At 44.1% G+C, this 20,209-nt stretch overlaps 1 protein-coding gene across 1 annotated transcript in view; it reads right to left on the minus strand.

Moving 5' to 3' along the window:
• LOC124544733 overlaps positions 1-20,209 on the minus strand; it is a 58,196-nt gene that overhangs the window by 28,577 nt on the left and 9,410 nt on the right. Inside the window, exon 2 of the mRNA XM_047123385.1 lies at positions 11,330-11,626. Coding sequence (XP_046979341.1) covers positions 11,330-11,626 — 297 coding nt within the window. The remainder of the gene's footprint in view (positions 1-11,329; positions 11,627-20,209) is intronic.

Genomic DNA, 20,209 nt, shown 5'->3' on the forward strand with positions numbered 1-20,209 from the left:
CTTCTCTAGATTGTCGCACAGATGACAAAATGGTAGATATCGAAATAGACGACAGAGGGATAGAAAAACAAAATCGCTCAAAAGAGGAAAGGCCGCTGGACCTTATGGGATACCAGTTCGATTTTACACAGAGTACATGAAGGAACTTGCCCCCCTCCTTGCAGCGGTGTACCGTAGGTCTCTAGAAGAGCGTAGCGTTCCAAAGGATTGGAAAAGGGCACAGGTCATCCCCGTTTTCAAGAAGGGACGTCGAACAGATGTGGAGAACTATAGACCTATATCTTTAACGTCGATCAGTTGTAGAATTTTGGAACACGTATTATGTTCGAGTATAATGACTTTTCTGGAGACTAGAAATCTACTCTGTAGGAATCAGCATGGGTTTCGAAAAAGACGGTCGTGTGAAACCCAGCTCGCGCCATTCGTCCACGAGACTCAGAGGGCCATAGACACGGGTTCACAGGTAGATGCCGTGTTTCTTGACTTCCGCAAGGCATTCGATACAGTTTCCCACAGTCGTTTAATGAACAAAGTAAGAGCATATGGACTATGAGACCCTATTGTGTGATTGGATTGAGGAGTTCCTAGATAACAGAACGCAGCATGTCATTCTCAACGGAGAGAAGTCTTCCGGAGTAAGAGTGATTTCAGGTGTGCTGCAGGGGAGTGTCATAGGACCGTTGCTATTCACAATATACATAAATGACCTGGTGGATGACATCGGAAGTTCACTGAGGCTTTTTGCAGATGATGCTGTGGTGTATCGAGAGGTTGTAACAATGGAAAATTGTACTGAAATTCAGGAGGATCTGCAGCGAATTGACGCATGGTCCAGGGAATGGAAATTGACTCTCAATGTAGACAAGTGTAATGTGCTGCGAGTACATAGAACGATAGATCCCTTATCATTTAGCTACAAAATAGCAGGTCAGCAACTGGAAGCAGTTAATTCCATAAATTATCTGGGAGTACGCATTAGGAGTGATTTAAAATGGAATGATCATATAAAGTTGATCGTCGGTAAAGCAGATGCCAGACTGAGGTTCATTGGAAGAATCCTAAGGAAATGCGATCCGAAAACAAAGGAAGTAGGTTACAGTACGCTTGTTCGCCCACTGCTTGAATACTGCTCAGCAGTGTGGGATCCGTACCAGATAGGGTTGATAGAAGAGATAGAGAAGATCCATCGGAGAGCAGCGAGCTTCGTTACAGGATCATTTGGTAATCGCGAAAGCGTTACGGAGATGATGGATAAACTCCAGTGGAAGACTCTGCAGGAGAGACGCTCAGTAGCTCGGTACGGGCTTTTGTTAAAGTTTCGAGAACATACCTTCTCCGAAGAGTCAAGCAGTATATTGCTCCCTCCTACGTATATCTCGCGAAGAGACAATGAGGATAAAATCAGAGAGATTAGAGCCCACACAGAGGCATACCGACAACCCTCCTTTCCGCGAACAAGACGATACTGGAATAGTCTCCGCACTCTTGGATATTCAAATGTGTGTGGAAGATGGGTCCCACGGTGTCTAACGGTGGATCACAAATAGCACAGTAAAAAACATTTGTCTTGATTTGTTCCAACGTTTTGAAACTGGAGGCTTTCTTGTCCTGGATTGTGGCAGGTGATGAAACCTGGGTTCACCATTTTGAGCCCGAAACAAAACGACAGTCGATGGAAAGGCGCCATTCCAACTCCTAAGAGAAAAAAAAAATTCAAAGCAACTGTTCCAGCCTGTAATGTCATGATCACCGTGTCCTGGGACTGTGAAGGTGTGAGTCTCATTGATCTGATGCCAAGAGGCGGTACCATTAATTCAGAAGCATAGGTCAACACATTAACAAACTAAAGACTCATTTCCGGCGAATTCGGCGCCACAGCAGCCCAGGAGACGTTTTGCTGCAACACTATAAAGCTCGGTTCAAGACAAGTCTGTGGACTACTGAACACATTGCAAAGGAGGGTTGGACTGGGTCACCCCATTCATCCTGACCTAGTGCCCTCAGACTTCCACTTGTTTGGGCCATTAAAGGATGCCATTCGTGGAATACATTTTGAGGACGATGAGGAGGTGATTCACACAGTGAAGCACTGGCTCCGCCATCAGGGCAAGCGTTGGTACCGACAGGGCAAACACGCCCTTGTTTCGCGCTGGAGGAAGGCCATAGAACTGGATGGAGATTACGTGGAAATGTAGGGTGTGTAGATAAAACACAGTTCTTTCGTGTGTATAATTGTCATTATGTACAATACAGAATTGTTGAAGAAAAATAAAATGAGATGCAATACTTTATAGCAACCCACGTCGTAATAAATAACAAGAAGACGGAAAGAGTAAACAAGATCATGTTCTTGGCAAATACTACACGGTGTGCCCACGTGCCGATAATCCTTGAAGTTCCACAATCAACTGTGTAGAAACTCAGTGCTGTAACAGGCACCGTCGGCCATGGTGGCCGAGCGGTTCTAGGCGCTTCAGTCTGGAACCGCGTGACCGCTACGATCGTAGGTTCGAATCCTGCCTCGGGCATGGATGTGTATGATGTCCTTAGGTTAGTTAGGTTTAAGTAGTTGTAAGTTCTAGGTGACTGATGACCTCAGATATCAAGTCCCACAGTGATCAGAGCCATTTAAACCATTTGTAACAGGCACCCTTGCCGCTATGTAAACATTCGTCCGAAAATGGCACTGGAGCAATAAGACAATATCAAGTTTTTTGAGACTTCCAGCGTTTTTAGGCATGAGTTACTAGAATTCGAGTCGAATACTGAGAGGGAGGTACCTGGTTGCTTCTCCATGATGACACCGCAGCCTAGAAGGCGAAGATTTTGCACGTGTTTTTGGCCGGCAGATGGATCACAGTCCTGAATCACCCACAATTTCCGAAAGATTTGGCCCCAGCCGATTTCTGGTTGTTCGACAAATCGAAATTGGCAATGAAAGGACATAGTCACCATGCAATGAAGACCATCCAAAGAAAATTTTACTGCAGCACTGTACGCAGCTTCAAAAAAAGTGTACAATGACTGTTTCAAAACACTTTTAAAACGAGTTTAGCTGTATTTTGATTAGGGGAGACTATTTTAAATAAACACAGTGAATTTGTGAACATAATCCATCAATTATTTTTCATAGTCACAGTACTAACGGAACTGGGACACACTGTGTATTTCATTTATGTCAGGTATGGACATGCAAAAGAAAATAGATGTTCAAATGTGTGTGAGGTTCTAAGGGACCAAACTGCTAAGGTCATAGGTCCCTAGACTTACACACTACTTAAACTAACGTAAACTAACTTATGCTAAAGACTGCACACACACCCATGCTCGACGGAGGACTCGAACCTCCGGCGGGAGGGGCCGCACAATTAATGGCGCCTCTAACCGCGCGGGAACCGCGCGTGGCTAAGAAAATAGAAAGGTTTACTTACATTAATAGAGCAATCTACAGAACCATCAGAACAAAAGTAAGAAAGTAAACTCCACTTAAGTTATACACAACCATCTCGGTACCAACCGTGCCATATGGAAACGAGTCGTCGACCCTCACAAAAAGAAATAAACGAAGAATACTGGCATCGCAGATGCAATCCCCAAGAAGAGTACCTGGGTACACACTATTCCACAGGAAAAGGTTTGCTGACATCGGAGAAGACTGGGAGTAATTAAATTAAATGAGATGATTAACGTATATAGGGACCATCTCACAAGAATTGAAGATGACAGAATACTAAAATTAATGAGAACTAATACCCAGTGGGCAGAAGATCTTTACGAAGATCGAGCAAAAGGTGGAAAGACCAAAAGACCAATAATTTCAATCAAAACGACGTAACAGGTAAATGCGGCTATACTCTGCAAACCACAGTGATGTACATGGCAGAAGGTACGTCCCATTGTACTAGTTATTATGGTTTGTACCCAATTCTGTTCACGTGGAAAGAATGGTTGTTTAAACGTCTCCGTGTGTGTTGTAATTAATCTAATCTTGTCCTCAAGATACCTACTGGAGCGATACGCTGACTGTTGTAGTAGATTCCTAGAGTCATCATTTAAATCCAGTTCTTCGAACTATCTTACTAGACTTTCTTAGGATGCTTTCCGCCTATCTTCTAGAATCCGCCAGTTCAACTCTTCCAACATCTCTGCGACACTTTCCCGTGGATTAAACAAACTTCTGACCATTAAATGTCCTCTGTTTGTGCTGTTTACTGGAGGTCCCATCCTCTTAAGTAGTACTAGAATGGGCCCCCCAAGTGATCTGCTTCTTAGTCTGCCATCTGCTGTACCCACGTCTGAGACGATGTGACGGTTCCATTTCATATCCTTATATATCTACAAATGCTACGCTCAGATATTTGTATGAATTGTTTCCAATTGTAACTCGTTGATATTATAGTCGTAGTATGCTACGTTCTTACGTTATGTGAAGTGCACAATATTACATATCTGAATGTTTAATGCAAGTTGCTAATCCTTGCACCCCTTTGAAATCTTATCAAGATCTAATTGAATATTTGTGCAGCTTCTCTCAGACATTTCCTTCAGGTGTTCGACATAGTCACTCCCCATTTGAGCAACCCACGGAACCTTCACAAAATCTTATGAAACCTTCAGAAAAGTATCTCTTTCGGACGTTGTTCAACTCGCCCTCACATTGGCGTCAATGACAGTTATGTTGCCACAGCGTTGAACCTTCAAGAGAGTTCCTGCCGTTTGTCGGTTTGTGGTAGGTCCGTATTAATAACACCAAGTCTCGTTACCTCTGGTGACGGTTTCCAGAAAACTATTGTCCACATGTCGAATTTTACTCAAGTCCGGACGCATCGTTGATTTTTTTCGGGACCAAGGTGTGCACCAAGAACTTTGGACACGTTTTCCCTTTTTCGAAAGATTCTAGGGAACGTCTTGAACATGTGATTTGGAGACGTTACTCCACTGCGAATTGTAATACAACAATGTTGACACATTATGGCCGCACGTCCACTATGTAACACTGCCTGCTTACAGCTGACTAGTAGAACAATGTTCACGCTGTCACAGTAGTTACTTCGCTGGCGTTGCTAATACACCAGAAATAAAATATGCCTCGGAACTTTTTGTGTATGTCTTTATCTATAACATCGTTTCGGCTACTGCCATCATAAGATGTATAATTAAGATTAAATGAGCTTGAAGATCAAGAAGCGTTTGTTATATATTACCAAGCTACAAAAGATGATAAATTGAAAAGTTAAATTTTTAAGTTCACTTAACAATACTTGTTAAATACCTCTAAAACAAGGTATGTGCCAGTATCAATAAAACCTATGCTAAACAGGCAAACAACTGCCAACTTGCCTCAAAAATTGTACAGAGATGTAACTTTCAGCTGACGGATGATGCTAGTTGTGTGTGTGTGTGGGGGGGGGGGGGGGGGAGGGGGCGGGGGAGAAGGCGAAGGCATTGCCTTCAGTTTCTTTCCTTTCATACTTATGAAGCTACAGACTGTCTTTAAATTACAAATATTTAAAGCCAAATTGTAAAATATTCGTGCTAATCGCGTTTTATAACATGACTTCGAATGTTTGTAATTTGAAGACTGCTTGTCACTTGATAAGTATAAACGAAAAATAAAGTCAACACCCCTAGTACTACATGTAGGCTGGAATTTACATCTTCGTGAAATGTTTTGGCAGTTGATGCTCCAATAGGCGTAGGTTTTATTGTTGATTTGATTTTAACAGGAGAGCTAAAACAGCTTAGGTCTAACCCGCCACTGCCCGCACTGAAACAAGGTTTAGTGTGCGGTATAGCTCCCTGTATATCTAGTAAAGCCAACCAGTGCCCTTGAACAGTGCAAGGAGTCCCTCTACCAGTTTTTTGTTCGACACAATTTCTTCAGGTCTAGTTGTCCCGAAGATTCTGTATCTTTTACTCTCCAATGCCATGCATTCAAAGACTAGGTGTGATGCAGTTTCTTCACTCTCATCACAGATCCTACATTTAGGGTTCTCTTCCATTATACCCATTGTGTGTAGGTGTTTTGAAGTTCCCATGGCCAGTCATCAGTCCAGTCATGAGTTTTATCTCTTTCCTCTTCAATCCCAGGATTACAGAGCTTCTTTTAAAACATGGCTTGGGCATCATTACCTTACCATGTTTTTTTTTATGGACCTTGGTCCAATATCCTACGTGCTGTTTCCTAAGCCAGTTCCGTAGTTCTAATTTGATCATAGCCTTGGTGATTGTCAAGACAGGTTCCGGTCCAATAAATGGAGTTGTTGCCCCCATCCTAGCCAATCTATCGGCTTGTTCATTGCCTCAGATCCCTGAGTGGCTAGGGACCCACACTAGGTACTCCCTATTGCTTCCCCCTAGCTCCACCAGAGCCATGTGGCAATTTGCAACAATCTTACATCTTGTTGCAGGAGCTGCCAATGATTTCAGGGCTGCCTGTCTGTCTGAAGAGATGTAGATGCCATGGTTATTATAGCACCTACTCATATTCTCCTCCACACATGCCCTGACTGCAGTAATTTCGGCTTGGAATACAGAGGCCAGTTCCCTAGAGAGATGCTGCTCTCCAGTCTTGGCTGAACCCCGTGCAACATTGTCCCAACGCCTTGATCTGTTTTCGACCCATCGGGGAACCAAACGATGTCCCCTGTACGGTGTCGAACTGTTTTCTCCCACTGCTCCCTACTTCCAATTATTATGTTGTAAGGCTTTTCGAAGCACGAGTTATTATATAGTCAGCGGGCATTTCCCCAGCCATAACTATATTTACCTCACTCACTATGTTGGTGTGTGATTCTGGATATCCAAATGAGACCCAGTTTTGGCCAGTTTTAAGTCTGTATGCCCCAGCTGCTGCCTCCATCTTAACCCAAAGGTGAAGTGGAGGCATGTCCAGCATGGCTTCCATTTTCCAGCGGTTGGTGTGTTGCTAATTCCGCCCGTTATGGCTAAGCAGGCCAATATCTGCACCTTAGGAAGCTCTTTAGCAGCAACCCACTGTTATACCTTCTTCCACCACACTACGGCCCCATAGGAAATCTTAGGTCTAACCACTGTGGTGTATATCTAGTGCATACCCCTGGGGCTTAGGCCCCAGTTTTTGACACAAACCCTCCTAGTACTCACTAAAGTGCTTTTTGCCTTGGAGCAGATACTCTTAATATGAGGGGTCCAAGTTAGCTTCTCATCCAAAGTTACCCCTAGATATTTCACTGTCCCCTTCACAGGTAGAGTTTCATCGAAGAGCTTTAGATTCCAACTTGCATGCTGAATATGTCTCTTCGTAAATGGCACCACAACAGTTTTCTTAGGATTAACTCTCAGATCCTGTTTAATGCACCATTTTTGCACAATGTCCAACCCTCCTTGTGCCATATTCCTGACTGTGTCAGTGAATTTGCCAAGTATTACTATGACAAGATCATCTGCGTATCCTTGACAGAAGCATTGTCTGGAATTTAGTTCTCCAATGAGTTCGAGGTTTTATTGTTACTGACACTGAACTTGTTTTAGAAGTTCTAACTACTGTTGAATGAACTTTAGAAAAAATTTACCTTTTAATTTTTCATATTTTGTTGCTTGATAATGTGTAGCAAACGCGTCGTACTCTTCTTTATGCTCCTTTAACCTTAGTTATGGGTCTAATGACGATAGTGGCCGAAACGACGTTATAAATAAAGACATGTCATAAGCAATCTAGACAGTATTAATCACAATGATCTCCGAGTTACATAGGAGATTACTTTTGTTTCCATGGTTTCCATTGGTGCTTTTAAAGGTGAATAATGTCACAGTTATGTTTGAAGTTATTAAAAATAACACTGCAGTGCAATGAATAGGAAATACGTTGGCAGGAAAAATATAAATTTATTAATGGAAAGATTGATTATTTTATAGAATCTTAGGAAGTTAGGATATGGGGGAACTGATGGATCAGGTGAACTGGAACACAAGAATAGGTGTAATGGGATAGAAAGACGCTCAATTTGATGTAGGAATAAACTTGGTGGCAATGTGCGACCCCCATCTTCTGTTGACTAGTCATTTTGCTAGTTGGTCATGCCTATTTTGTCTTAATTGTTATATCATACCCTCGTCCCATAGGGATAAGCGTGGGTGTCAGTGGAAGAATACTCTGCTCTTCCAGAAGAGCTTCAAAAACAAGAAGATTGAATAAAACTACATACAGATATTTTAAAATACATTCGTGATAGGCAAAAGTTGTCTGCTGTTTAAAAGCTGTGAGCTACAGTACGTTAAAACACACACTGTACCGTATTCTACTTCAGTAGCACTTGGCGGGAGGGACTGTGGGTTCAAATGGCTCTGAGCACTATGGGACTTAAAATCTGAGGTGATCAATCCCCTTAGACTGTGGGGATAAGTATGATGTGGGAGGATGGTTAGTAGGAAAAGGTGAGACTCGGGCTCCAGATAGCTAAGTTGCAGCTGGGTCAAGGTGGAGAGAAGGAACGAAGGGAGGGGTAGAGGATATACCTGAACTCGGAAAGTGGTAGGAGGAAGGAACATTGGGTTTAATGTCCTGTAGAGATCGAGGTCATTAGAGATGGAGCACCAGCTCGGATTAAGTCAAGGTTGGGAAAGGAAATCGGCAGCTCCCTTTCAAAGGAATCATCCCAACATTTACCGGAAGCGATTGTGGGAAATCACGCAAAACCTAAATCTGGACGGTCGGACGCTTGTTTGAACCGTCGTCCTCCAGAATGTGACTCCAGTGTGCTAAACACTGTGCCCCCTCGCTCGGTGGTAGGAGATACGAAGGACCAGTTTAAATCTATATGAGGGTTAGATTTCAGAGTGGCTTTTGTTGTCAGGGAGAGGCAGTTTGTTAAAACTGCAATGGGACAGGACATTGAAAGTGAGTAAGTTTAGAGTGGGTGGGATGTATTTTTATAAGCGTAAGCACAGCAGGATTTGTGATTAGCGAGGAAACAATGGAGTTTTTGCGGTCGAGTGTACAGATAGTACAGGATATTCAGAGGTGTTTACTATAGGCAAGGAAGTGGAGAAAAGAGATGAGCTAGTAAATGTAATGGTATCGGCAGTGCAGACACCACGAGTTAGCCAGGAAGGCCACTTCTGAGCCGGAATGGTGTGTGTAAAGAACTGTGCTTTCTGTTCTACCAGTACCAAGGGAGCGACGAGTCAGGAGAGCTTAGACTACAGTGCAAGAGGTTGTTGTCAGTGTCTCGGTGGAGCGCTAGCTCAGCAGAACTCTTGACACCGTTCGCGTGTGTCTTAGGCAGCCCGGTACTGCCTCAGTGAAAGAGCAGCCGTCGCCGAGGCATACTTGTTGATGTTAGGAAAGCAAACCTGGCAACAGGCGAGCTTACACTGTAAACAGCAGGTTAGGTGTGCAGATATCCTGCGCCAAACCCAGTAACACTCGGAGTCATCCAAAGCGCCGGACGAAGACACCCTAGAGGTCATCTTCACCTGATGGCACTAACTGGAGACCCGTTACCATCAGGTAAAGCGGATGGTTCTAGACCAGTGGCTAGGCGAGGATACAACTGCCCGGCCTCACACTGGGCCAGCAGCTAGCATGGAGATCGTCACAATGTTGGCTGTAGATAGAAGTACCAGAACCAATAGAAGGGCAAATACACGTGCTGTGAAGAACTGAGCTGCAAGTATTTATAGTCATTCTGGCCAGCTATGATGTGGTAGGAGCCCACCCCAAATCACGTTTCTACAGCTAGAAACGTAGGTTGTTACGTAGGAAGTGGGGCGTTGTGTGACAACATGTGGAAGCCCCGCTCTCTGACACGGCAAACTGCGGTACTGTAGCCAGCGGTATTCTAGGAACCACTAAAGGAATTCGTAAGCGGCTCTCGTGCACGCTTCTCGAAGGGGTACGAAGTCTGGTCTGCACTTGTTGCCGTAATAAAGGACGCGTGTGAGGGAGGGCAAGCGAAGGTCTTATGCTCTTAAGACGACCATATCGGTTTTTGGTTTGTACGGAGGGTTCCCTGTCTTCTAGTTCTTTTATGTGTTTTTATATTGGTTTGGATTGGAACTTTTCCATTGCTTGTGTTTGCGGTCTCTGGCTCTGTATGCAGGTTTCTCTGGTTCCGCGCATGCTCTGCTGTGCGTTCTTCCAAAGATGGAAGCCGCTTATTCAGCGTATGTTGCACTAGTGGGCTGGTCGCTGTTCCTAGAAGACTTACGGAAGATGGCCTTTTGGTTGGGACTTCTGTTGCATATTTATGACGCCGGTTTTCATTCAAAAATTTTAATTTCCATGGTAACGCTCTGTCCTTGTTTCTGGTCACTGACAACAAAAGTCACTCTTACATCTAACCCTCATATAGATTTAAACTGGTCCTTCCTTTCTCCTACCACGGAGCGAGGGGGCACAGTGGTTAGCACACTGGATTCACATTCTGGAGGACGACGGTTCAAACTAGCGTCCGACCATCCACGTTTAGGTTTTGCGTGATTTCCCAAAATCGCTCCCGGTAAATGTTGGGATGATTCCTTTGAAAGGGTACTGCCGATTTCCTTTCCCAACCTTGACTTAATCCGAGCTGGTGCTCCATCTCTAATGACCTCGATATCTACAGGACATTAAACCCAATGTTCCTTCCTCCTACCCCTTTCCGAGTATATTTTATGGCGCTAATTTTGTGCAGGAAAAGAGGGACCTTTTGTTATTTACCTTTACGAAGATTTTAAGGACATCATGTATATATAAAGGTCGGTATTCCTCACTTGTTTGGTATCAACTCGGTACACGCTGGTTTCAGATAGTTCTAATTACGGTTTTAGTATCTTCTTTTGGTTAACAGCTTGCCATCTGACGATATGACAACAGTGTTATGAAAGTAGTCGTTATTAATAAATCATTGTGACGTAGAAGCTGCTTTAGCTGCTGTTCTTAATGTATTTCGGGAACATTTGGTGAGAATCTTCTCTTATTAATTACCTCGACTTCCAACTTCCAAACTTCACAGAAGCTCTCCTGCAGACCTTACAGAACTAGCACTCCTGAAAGAAAGCTGGAAGAATGGATATTGTGGGGACATGGCTTAGCCAAAGCCTGGGGGATGTTTCCAGAATGAAATTTTCACTCTGCAGAGGAATGTGCGCTCATATCAAACTTCCTGGCAGATTAAAACTTGTGTGCCAGACCGAGACTCGAACTCGGGAAAGGCAAAGGTCCCGATTTCGAGTCTCGATACGGCACACAGTTTTAATCTGCCAGGAAGTTTCATATGAGCGCACACTCCGCTCCTGAGTGAAAATTTCATTCTGGGCTAGTCTTACAGTCGGTACATAGGCGGATGGACTAGGGTGGTATACGTACCTCTTCTCCCTCACTCTCAGCTGACTCCTCGAGCAGAGGGAGCGGTCGGAACAGCGGGAGGACGAAGTTGCACCGGGAACGCGTTCCTCCGGCCTCCTCGACGATGACGAAGTCGAAGACGGTCTCTGAGATGTTGGTGCGGTCGACGCAGTCGAAGTCGGGCCAGTCCATGCGGTAGACGAGGCCCCCATCCTCGCCGTCATACTTGACCGGCGACGGAAGTCCGTGTCGCAGCGACAGCTCTCGCAGCAGGCGGCCCACGGGCGTCCTCTGCAGGCGGCCACGCGGCAGCGACACCTGCCGGGCATGCGGCCGTACAGTACCTGCCGTCGCACCTCCGTGCCGATACCTTTTGACGTGACACTTGTCAGCTGATAGCTGAACTCATATCGGTACTTTACAGCAAGGACCGTATCGAATCTACATCTACATCTACATACATACTCCCCTAGCCACCAAGCGGTGTGTGGCGGAAGGCACCATTCGCGCCGAAATATTTCCCCCTGTCTGTTCCAATCGCAGATCGCTTGAGGTAAAAACGACTGTCTGAACGCCTCAGTAAGAGCTCTAATTTCCCTTATCATTGAATGGTGATCATTACGCGATTTGAAAGTTGGTGGTAATAATATATGCTCTACTCTTGAGTTTCTCTCGGCGTATTTGATACTCAAAATATCCACAGGTGTACTGCCGGTCTACAGTGTCCAACGGGCACAATATTTCGGCGATTGTACATGTCGCTATCATCAGGTGAACTGACGGGCTGAGCTCCTGTGAACGTGCCGGCACGGAGATCCGTACGCTATGGCTGCTCAGAGAGAAATGGGTTCGATCGCGGCGGCGGCCGATTTAAATATCCTCCGCCAGCGGCGCGCTCCCTCTGCTGTCCGCGCCCCGCGCCACAGTCGCGCGGTGGAACAAATTGCCCGCATTTTGAAGAAATACCGGGTCGGAATTGTGTTTTGTCCTCCGAATAAAACTCGTGCACTGGTGGGGAGCGCCAGAGATGACCTCGGTTTGAGGAAGGCCGGCGTGTACCAGATTCCGTGTCAATGTGGCAAGTCGTATATTGGTCAGACGATGCGTACCGTCGAGGATCGATGCAGTGAACACCAGAGGCACACTCGAATGATGTACCCGAGAAAGTCGGAAAATCACGCTATGGAGTATGAACGCACAAGGATTCTGGTACAGACGTTGAAATACTGGGACAGCGTTGTTAGAGAGGCCATCGAAATTCGCACCAATGACGAACGCATAAACTGTGACTGTGGCCATAATTTTAGCAAGGCTTGGGAACTAGCGATTGGCTTAATCAAGAGTAAATCGAGCAAACGTATAGTTGTGACGACCACGGTGGACAGAGCCATCACACCGACGTCATCTCAGACGCCATCGCAATCTGTTCCACCGCGCTACCGTGCCGCGGGGCGCGGACAGCGGAGGGAGCGCGCCGTGGGCGGAGGGTATTTAAATCGTCCGCCGCCGCGACCGAACCCAGTTCCTTCTGAGCAGCCATAGCGTACGGATCTCCGTGCCGGCACGTTCACAAGAGCTCAGTCCGTCAGTTCACCTGATGATGGCGACATGTATGATCGCCGAAATATTGTGCCCGTTGGACACTGTAGATCGGCAGTACACCCGTGGATATTTTGAATATATGCTCTACATTCTTGGCGAAGATCGGATTTCGGAATTTAGTGAGAAGCCCCTTCCGATTAGCGCGCCGTCTATCTGCAAGTGTGCCCACTTCAAACTTTCTATGAGATTTGTAACGTTCTCGCTAAATGTACCAGTCACGAATCTTGCCGCTCTTGTTTAGACCTTCTCAATCTCTTGAATGAGACCCAACTGGTAAGGGTCCCATACAGATGAACAATACTCTAACACTGGACAAACTAACGTATTGTAAGCAATTTCCTTTGTTGAAGGACTGCATCGCTTCAAGATTCTACCAATAAACCGCAATGTAGAGTTCGCCTTGCCTGTTACTTACGTAATCTGATCATTCCATTTGAGATAATTTCGAATAGTCACACCCAGATACTTGACGGATCTTACCGCTTCCAAAGACTGGGCATTTATTTTTTACTCGAACATTAATGGGGATTTTCACCTTGTTATACGCAGTAGGTTACACTCACTAATATTGAGAAATAACTGCCAGTCATTACACCACGCGTTTATTTTCTGCAAATCCTCATTGATTTGTTCACAACTTTCGTGTGATACTACTTTCCTGTAGACTACAGCATCACCGGCAAACAGTCTAATACCGCTGTCAATACCATCAACCAGATCTTTTAAGTAAAAAGCAGCGGTCCTATTACACTGCTCTGGGGCACACCTGAAGTTTCTGTTGGAGTCACCCCGTTCAGCACGACATACGGCTCCCTGTCTGTTGGAAAACTATCTATCCAACTGCATATGCCATCGGATAGGCCGTGAGCGCGAACTTTTTGTAGCAAGCGACAGTGCGAAACTGAGCCGAACGCCTTTCGAAAGTCGAGAAATATGGCATCAACCTGGTAGCCGGTATCTAGAGCTTGTTGTATATCATGCACAAAGAGGGGCAGGTGTATCTCGCATAACCGCTGTTTCCTAAAACCGTGCTGGTATCTGCAGGTGAGCTTCTCAGAGTCTAGAAAGGTCATTATGTATGAACACAAAATGTGTTCCATGATTCTACAACAAATCGATGTCAGTGAAATTGGCCGGTAATTATGTGCATCCGATTTTCTATCCTTTTTATAGATTGCTATGGCCTGGGCCTTCTTCCAGTCCCGTGGAAGTTTCCGCTGTTCCAATGATCAATGATAGACGATGGATAAGAATGGTGCTATTTTGTAGCATAATCAACATAAAATCTTACGCGGATACCGTCTGGGCCAGATGCCTTCCTGGCGTCTAAGGATCTTATTTTACAATGGTCCTATATCGGTACTTTGCAACAAGGACAGTCTCGAATGATCCTAGTGCTTATTAAATTTTTATTATGCTGCTGCCCATCCAAAAAGCAACACCAAGAAGGATTTGAGGGATAACACTTTATACAAAGCTCACATGATTGAAAATACAGCCCCATGTGAAGTGAGGAAGATGATAAAATCAGTATTGAGTGTTTCCACTATTGCTCGTTATAACCGCTGCTACACGCCTCGACGTTGAATCAAAGAGGCGCTGGATGTGTTTTAGGGGTACAGCAGTCCATACTGCCGTCACATATTGCCAAAGTAATCTAGTGTAGCAGCGGGTGGTATATCCCGAACTGGTCGTTCAGCAGTCATCGACCAGACGTTTTCGATAGGTGAGAGGTGGGGAGAATAGGGAGGCCAAGGCGACAGTGTAATCTTATGGACGACGAAGAAGTCGTGAACACTGCATGCCACGTGTGGTTGCGTATTATGCTGTTGCAATGTGGAAGTCGGCAAGCTTCGAAGGTACGGGAGGACAATAGGATCCAACAGTCCAGCGATGTAACACTGGCTGGTTAGTGTATTGGCAGTGTGTACTAGGGGATGCGGGAGTGGAAAATAATACCACCCCAAACCATATGTCGGGTACAGGACCAGTATAGAGATACATAAGGTAACAGTTCTACAATGTCTTACGAAAGTGTCTCCAGACTTCAATCCGACCGTCGTGGTGATGCAAACAGAACTGGGATTCGTCGGTAAAAACGGCGTCGTTCCATTCGGTTGTCCATGTCCGTCGTACATCACACCGCTGCCGGCGCAAACGCTATCCATTGTCTCAGTGGTAAACGCAGCAATGGACGCCTTGCGAACAGTCCACTCTGCTCCAAACGACGTCGAACGGTATGGCATGGACACTGCTTTTGCGCAACCGGCCGGATTTGTTGCGATATAGTTTTTGATGTGGCAAAGCGATCCATCACTGCTACTCACTGCTACGCACACACAGTGCCTGTCATCACGTGTAAAGGTGCAAGGTGGGTGCAATCGAACCCGTCGGTCCGCCGTTCCGTCCTGCATCCAGCGATTACAGATCTTTATCGCAGTTGCTTGGTTCCGTCCGACACGATCACCGAATTCTCTGAAGGGTTTCCCACAATCCCTATTGGCAACTATTCTTCCTCAGTCGAACACCGAAACGTGCTCGAAAGACGCTCGCAGTCTTTTACGGGGCATACCGAAGCTGCTTACAAAGAGCAATAGCACGAGCGAACAGCGCCAGTACGTCCACAAGGCCATCTGTTCCCCGTTGCAGATGGCGCTACTGGCTCCTGTGATGTGCGCATGCGCTGAAATGCTAATCATGTGCATCTCTCAAACGCATGCTGCAGATTTCACCTGATTTGGATGCTTCGCTCAGGGTGTTGCATTTTGTGTGGTCAGCAGTGTATTTACCCAAAAGTTTGGCCGATTACTCAGTTCAAGCACAACAACTGAACGGGCGAGGAGCAAGAGGTCGACAGCTAAACGATCTGTGTGTACGGGGGTGACAGGGATAGTGTAGGACAACATTTGCAACATTTCGTTTGCAGTTAGTTCACTTAGTGTTCCCTTGTTTTACCGGTTCGACTGACTTCATTTTTTTATTGTTGTTTAAAACAATTAGGTGCAAGAATGACGATTGCCAGAAGTGAAACTTGGCAAAATTTTGATAAATGGGTGATAATGTACTGAGGTTCAAGAAATATTTAAAAAATTTGACATCTTCGCGAAATACTTCAGACATGAAAAAACAATTAAGAAAACACTACCGCCACCGCAAGGAAAATTTATTTATTTAACACAATAATAAGACTGAATAATTATCCGTAGAATGTTATCTGTTGTGACATCATCGTACAACTGTACCACGATATCAGTGCAGAGTAAGACGCATCTGTCATGCAAATGTGTAATTTATTTCAGAAAACTTGTTTCGGGACGACATGATCCCATTATCATATTCTTATTATTAATATGCCACTAGGCACAGCCAAAAATGATAACTGAGCAACAAACATGCCTTGTTACACATACAGGGTGTCCAGAAGCAGTGATCATCCTTTAGCGACAGGAACGATCAATCGAAGCAAAAAGTCAAGTAAACGTTGGCTCTAAAATGCATACCTGAAGAGTTGTGAGCACTTCTTCATCTTCGATACTGTGTAACAAATGTATCCTACAGCAATCTCTTTGCTTTCCATATTTTCAGTTTCGCAGCGGAAGCAAAACACTCTGAGGAAATTCATTCCCCACAGTGGCCAAACCGATGGACATATTGACAACACAAAAAAATTCTCTATTAAACGTGGGCTCTAAAATGTATACTTTAAGAGCTATGAGCACTTGTTCAGAGGATGAAATGTGTTTGGCAGTAGCGAAGAGGAATTAAGCATTAAGCTCTATAACGCACTCCCTCAGTACATTAAAGATTTAAAGGACAATACAAATTTTAAATTGGAGCTTAGAAAATTTTTAGTTGATAAATGTTGTTACTCAATAAATGAATATCTTGAAGACCAAGAAAATGACTTTACAAAGTAACCTCCAAAATTTTCTATATTCGTTTGTTTCAGCTTTTATTATTCTTTGCCACCTATAGTACTAGTTATATATTGTTACTGAGAAACAAATTACTATAAACCACTTGCCTGGTTGCTGTAATTTATTATAGACAATTTCATTTTGTACATTCTATATTTTAACTTCTGTGTATGATAAATTCAATTTTAGACAATTTCATTTCGTAGTTTCTATATTTTTAATTTCTATGTATGACAAGTTCAATATCGTTTGTACGATGACACGGATGCTAAATAAATCAATAAAATAAATAAATAAAAGTGCTCATAGATCTTGAGGTATGCATTTTAGAATCCATGTTTACTAGAGTTTATGCTTCGAATGATCGTTCTCCTCATATCTTTGAATATTGACCATTCCTCCTGGAACACATTGTACAAGAATCTACGTTATACATATCATGGTATAACCTTTGCAATTCCCAGTGGCGCTTAATTTGTACATTTGGAAAACTAGTGCACCTTAGCCCGTACTGACAGAGTGTTATATTTTTGGCAGAATAAATAAATGACGAGATGGATGGAAGAAGAACGCAGCAGCAAAGCAAAGAAAAGATTTTTTCCGCCTCTCGTTGTCTGTACATGTGTTATGCTTCTGAAAGCTTTCAGGTGTTTTGCAGAGTTTTATTAGTTTCATTCGAGGAAACTTAATATCATCCAGCTGTCGAGCTTAGCCCCAATCAGCTTGTCAGTTCTCTCAACAGTGGACTCAACACTAACATCGTTCTTTTCTAATAACTTTTTACATGTCACTCGTTTCTTCCTCCACCACAACTGGGGATGTCTGGTAGACCATTCGCTTTCAGTAATCTTTTGTGGGGAGTAAGAGATAATGTTTACCAAACATTGTTGACACTGCACCAGAATCCCCTGAGCGATGTTTATATTTGCGTTACACTGTACTCCAACCTCTATTCCCACATTTCCGCTTCTGGGAGTGCTAACGATGATTTACCGTCATACAATTTTCTCCCGATATTAGGTGACATTGTTGAAATTATTCTAAGATTTTCGGAGCTATACACGTTTTTATGTGTCACCGTCTAATCATATTAGTTCCCTTACCAAGATTCCTAAGAGTACTAGAGTATCTGACACACATAATTTTTGTTCCATGCATCGAGTAGTCTGCAATTCAACATGGGTTGGAATTGCTCCAGGTATGTTTTTCAAATTCTTAGAAATGAAAGTGAAACCTACGGATTATGGCCACCATTGCTTAAAACTACTCGTAAATAGAAAGAATGCCCTTCTTTTTGACAGGTATGGATATAACTTACATTTTGCTTCTCCCATCGTTACATGCAAATGTTGAGAGGTCCCACGCCAGCGGGAAAAGCTGCGTTGTTGAGGTGCAAATGAAATGGAAATGAGCGTTTGGCGTCATTGGCCGGGAGGCCCCTCGCGGGGCAGGTCCGGCCGCCATATCGCAGGTCTTATTACATTCGGCGCCACATTGGGCGACCTGCACGCCGGATGGGGATGAAATGATGATGAACACAACACAACACCCAGTCCCTGAGCGGAGAAAATCTCCGACACAGCCGGGAATCGAACCCGGGCCCAGAGGACGGCAATCCGTCACGCTGACCACTCAGCTACTGGGGCGGACGTTGTTGAGGTAAGGCAATGGTCTGTGTGTGGATTTGCCATTGCAATAGCAATGTCCTTCCAGCCTAGCCTTAACTCTGGACATTTACAAGGCCGCTTTCCTGGTCCTTGGGATACAGCTAGGCACAGCCGCCGATTACTTAACTTCATCTGTTTGGAGCACAGCGAGACGACATATACTTCGTGCGGATGCACGACCACGGTTTACAAGTGCAGTGGCTTTTAAGCGTAAAGTGCGACTTTAATGTGGTGTTGATAATGCAAATTCGAGTAATTTTGGAAAAGCGTATTCTGGCAATATCTGGTTAGTAGAAAGTATCACTGAATTTCTCCTCACGCGATACCGCTAGGCCAACAATAGCACGAACCCTAAAACATTTTCGTAACTTGATCAGAAAAGAAAAAAAAAATGTAAATTCAAGAGCGTTGGGACTGAAAGACAGTTGTTGTTGTTGTTGTGGTCTTCAGTCCTGAGACTGGTTTGATGCAGCTCTCCATGCTACTCTATCCTGTGCAAGCTTCTTCATCTCCCAGTACCTACTGCAACCTACATCTTTCTGAATCTGCTTAGTGTATTCATCTCTTGGTCTCCCTCTACGATTTTTACCCTCCACGCTGCCCTCCAATGCTAAATTTGTGATCCCTTGATGTCTCAAAACATGTCCTACCAACCGATCCCTTCTTCTAGTCAAGTTGTGCCACAAACTTCTCTTCTCCCCAATCCTATTCAACACCTCCTCATTAGTTATGTGATCTACCCACCTTATCTTCAGCATTCTTCTGTAGCACCACATTTCGAAAGCTTCTATTCTCTTCTTGTCCAAACTAGTTATCGTCCATGTTTCACTTCCATACATGGCTACACTCCATACAAATACTTTCAGAAACGACTTCCTGACACTTAAGTCTATACTCGACGTTAACAAATTTCTCTTCTTCAGAAACGATTTCCTTGTCATTGCCAGTCTACATTTTATATCCTCTCTACTTCGACCATCATCAGTTATTTTACTCCCTAAATAGCAAAACTTCTTTACTACTTTAAGTGTCTCATTTCCTAATCTAATTCCCTCAGCGTCACCCGATTTAATTTGACTACATTCCATTATCCTCGTTTTGCTTTTGTTGATGTTCATCTTATATCCTCCTTTCAAGACACTGTCCATTCCGTTCAACTGCTCTTCCAATTCCTTTGCTGTCTCTGACTGTCTCTGACAGTACGAAGTCGTTTATCAGAAACGCACCCTCCAATAACGATGGATGGCAACTTGCTATGAATGTAGAAAAATATAAATTCATGCTGCTGAACTTAAAGTACAATCGTCATGTTCCAATACAGTATTAATGCGTTTCTTGTAGTGGCCATTTTCGCAGCAGTTGTATATAAATAGAAGTTGTTTCAAAGAAAATGCCTTTTTGCATGCTGCACATCGAAATTTTTATTTTTATTTATGCACCCAGACGCGTTTCGCCTTTTTTGCAAGGCCTCTTCCGTGGGTGTCCTGAAATATTACATGATTTGTCCTTTTTTACACATAGGTTTTGGTTTCGCATCTAGGTTATAGATTTAAAAACGGTTCCTTAACGTTTTTTATGAAATGGAAAAGTACTTACAGGTAACTTCTAATTCATTGCATCTAAGCAAACTGCTTTTTATTATCTGGCATAAAGGTGGATACATTACAGTTCCCTTTCAGTTCACTGTTTACGTTACTCATCATTGTAACTGCCAT

Source organism: Schistocerca americana, chromosome 8 (assembly GCF_021461395.2).
Source record: "Schistocerca americana isolate TAMUIC-IGC-003095 chromosome 8, iqSchAmer2.1, whole genome shotgun sequence".
Classification (NCBI taxonomy): domain Eukaryota; kingdom Metazoa; phylum Arthropoda; class Insecta; order Orthoptera; family Acrididae; genus Schistocerca; species Schistocerca americana.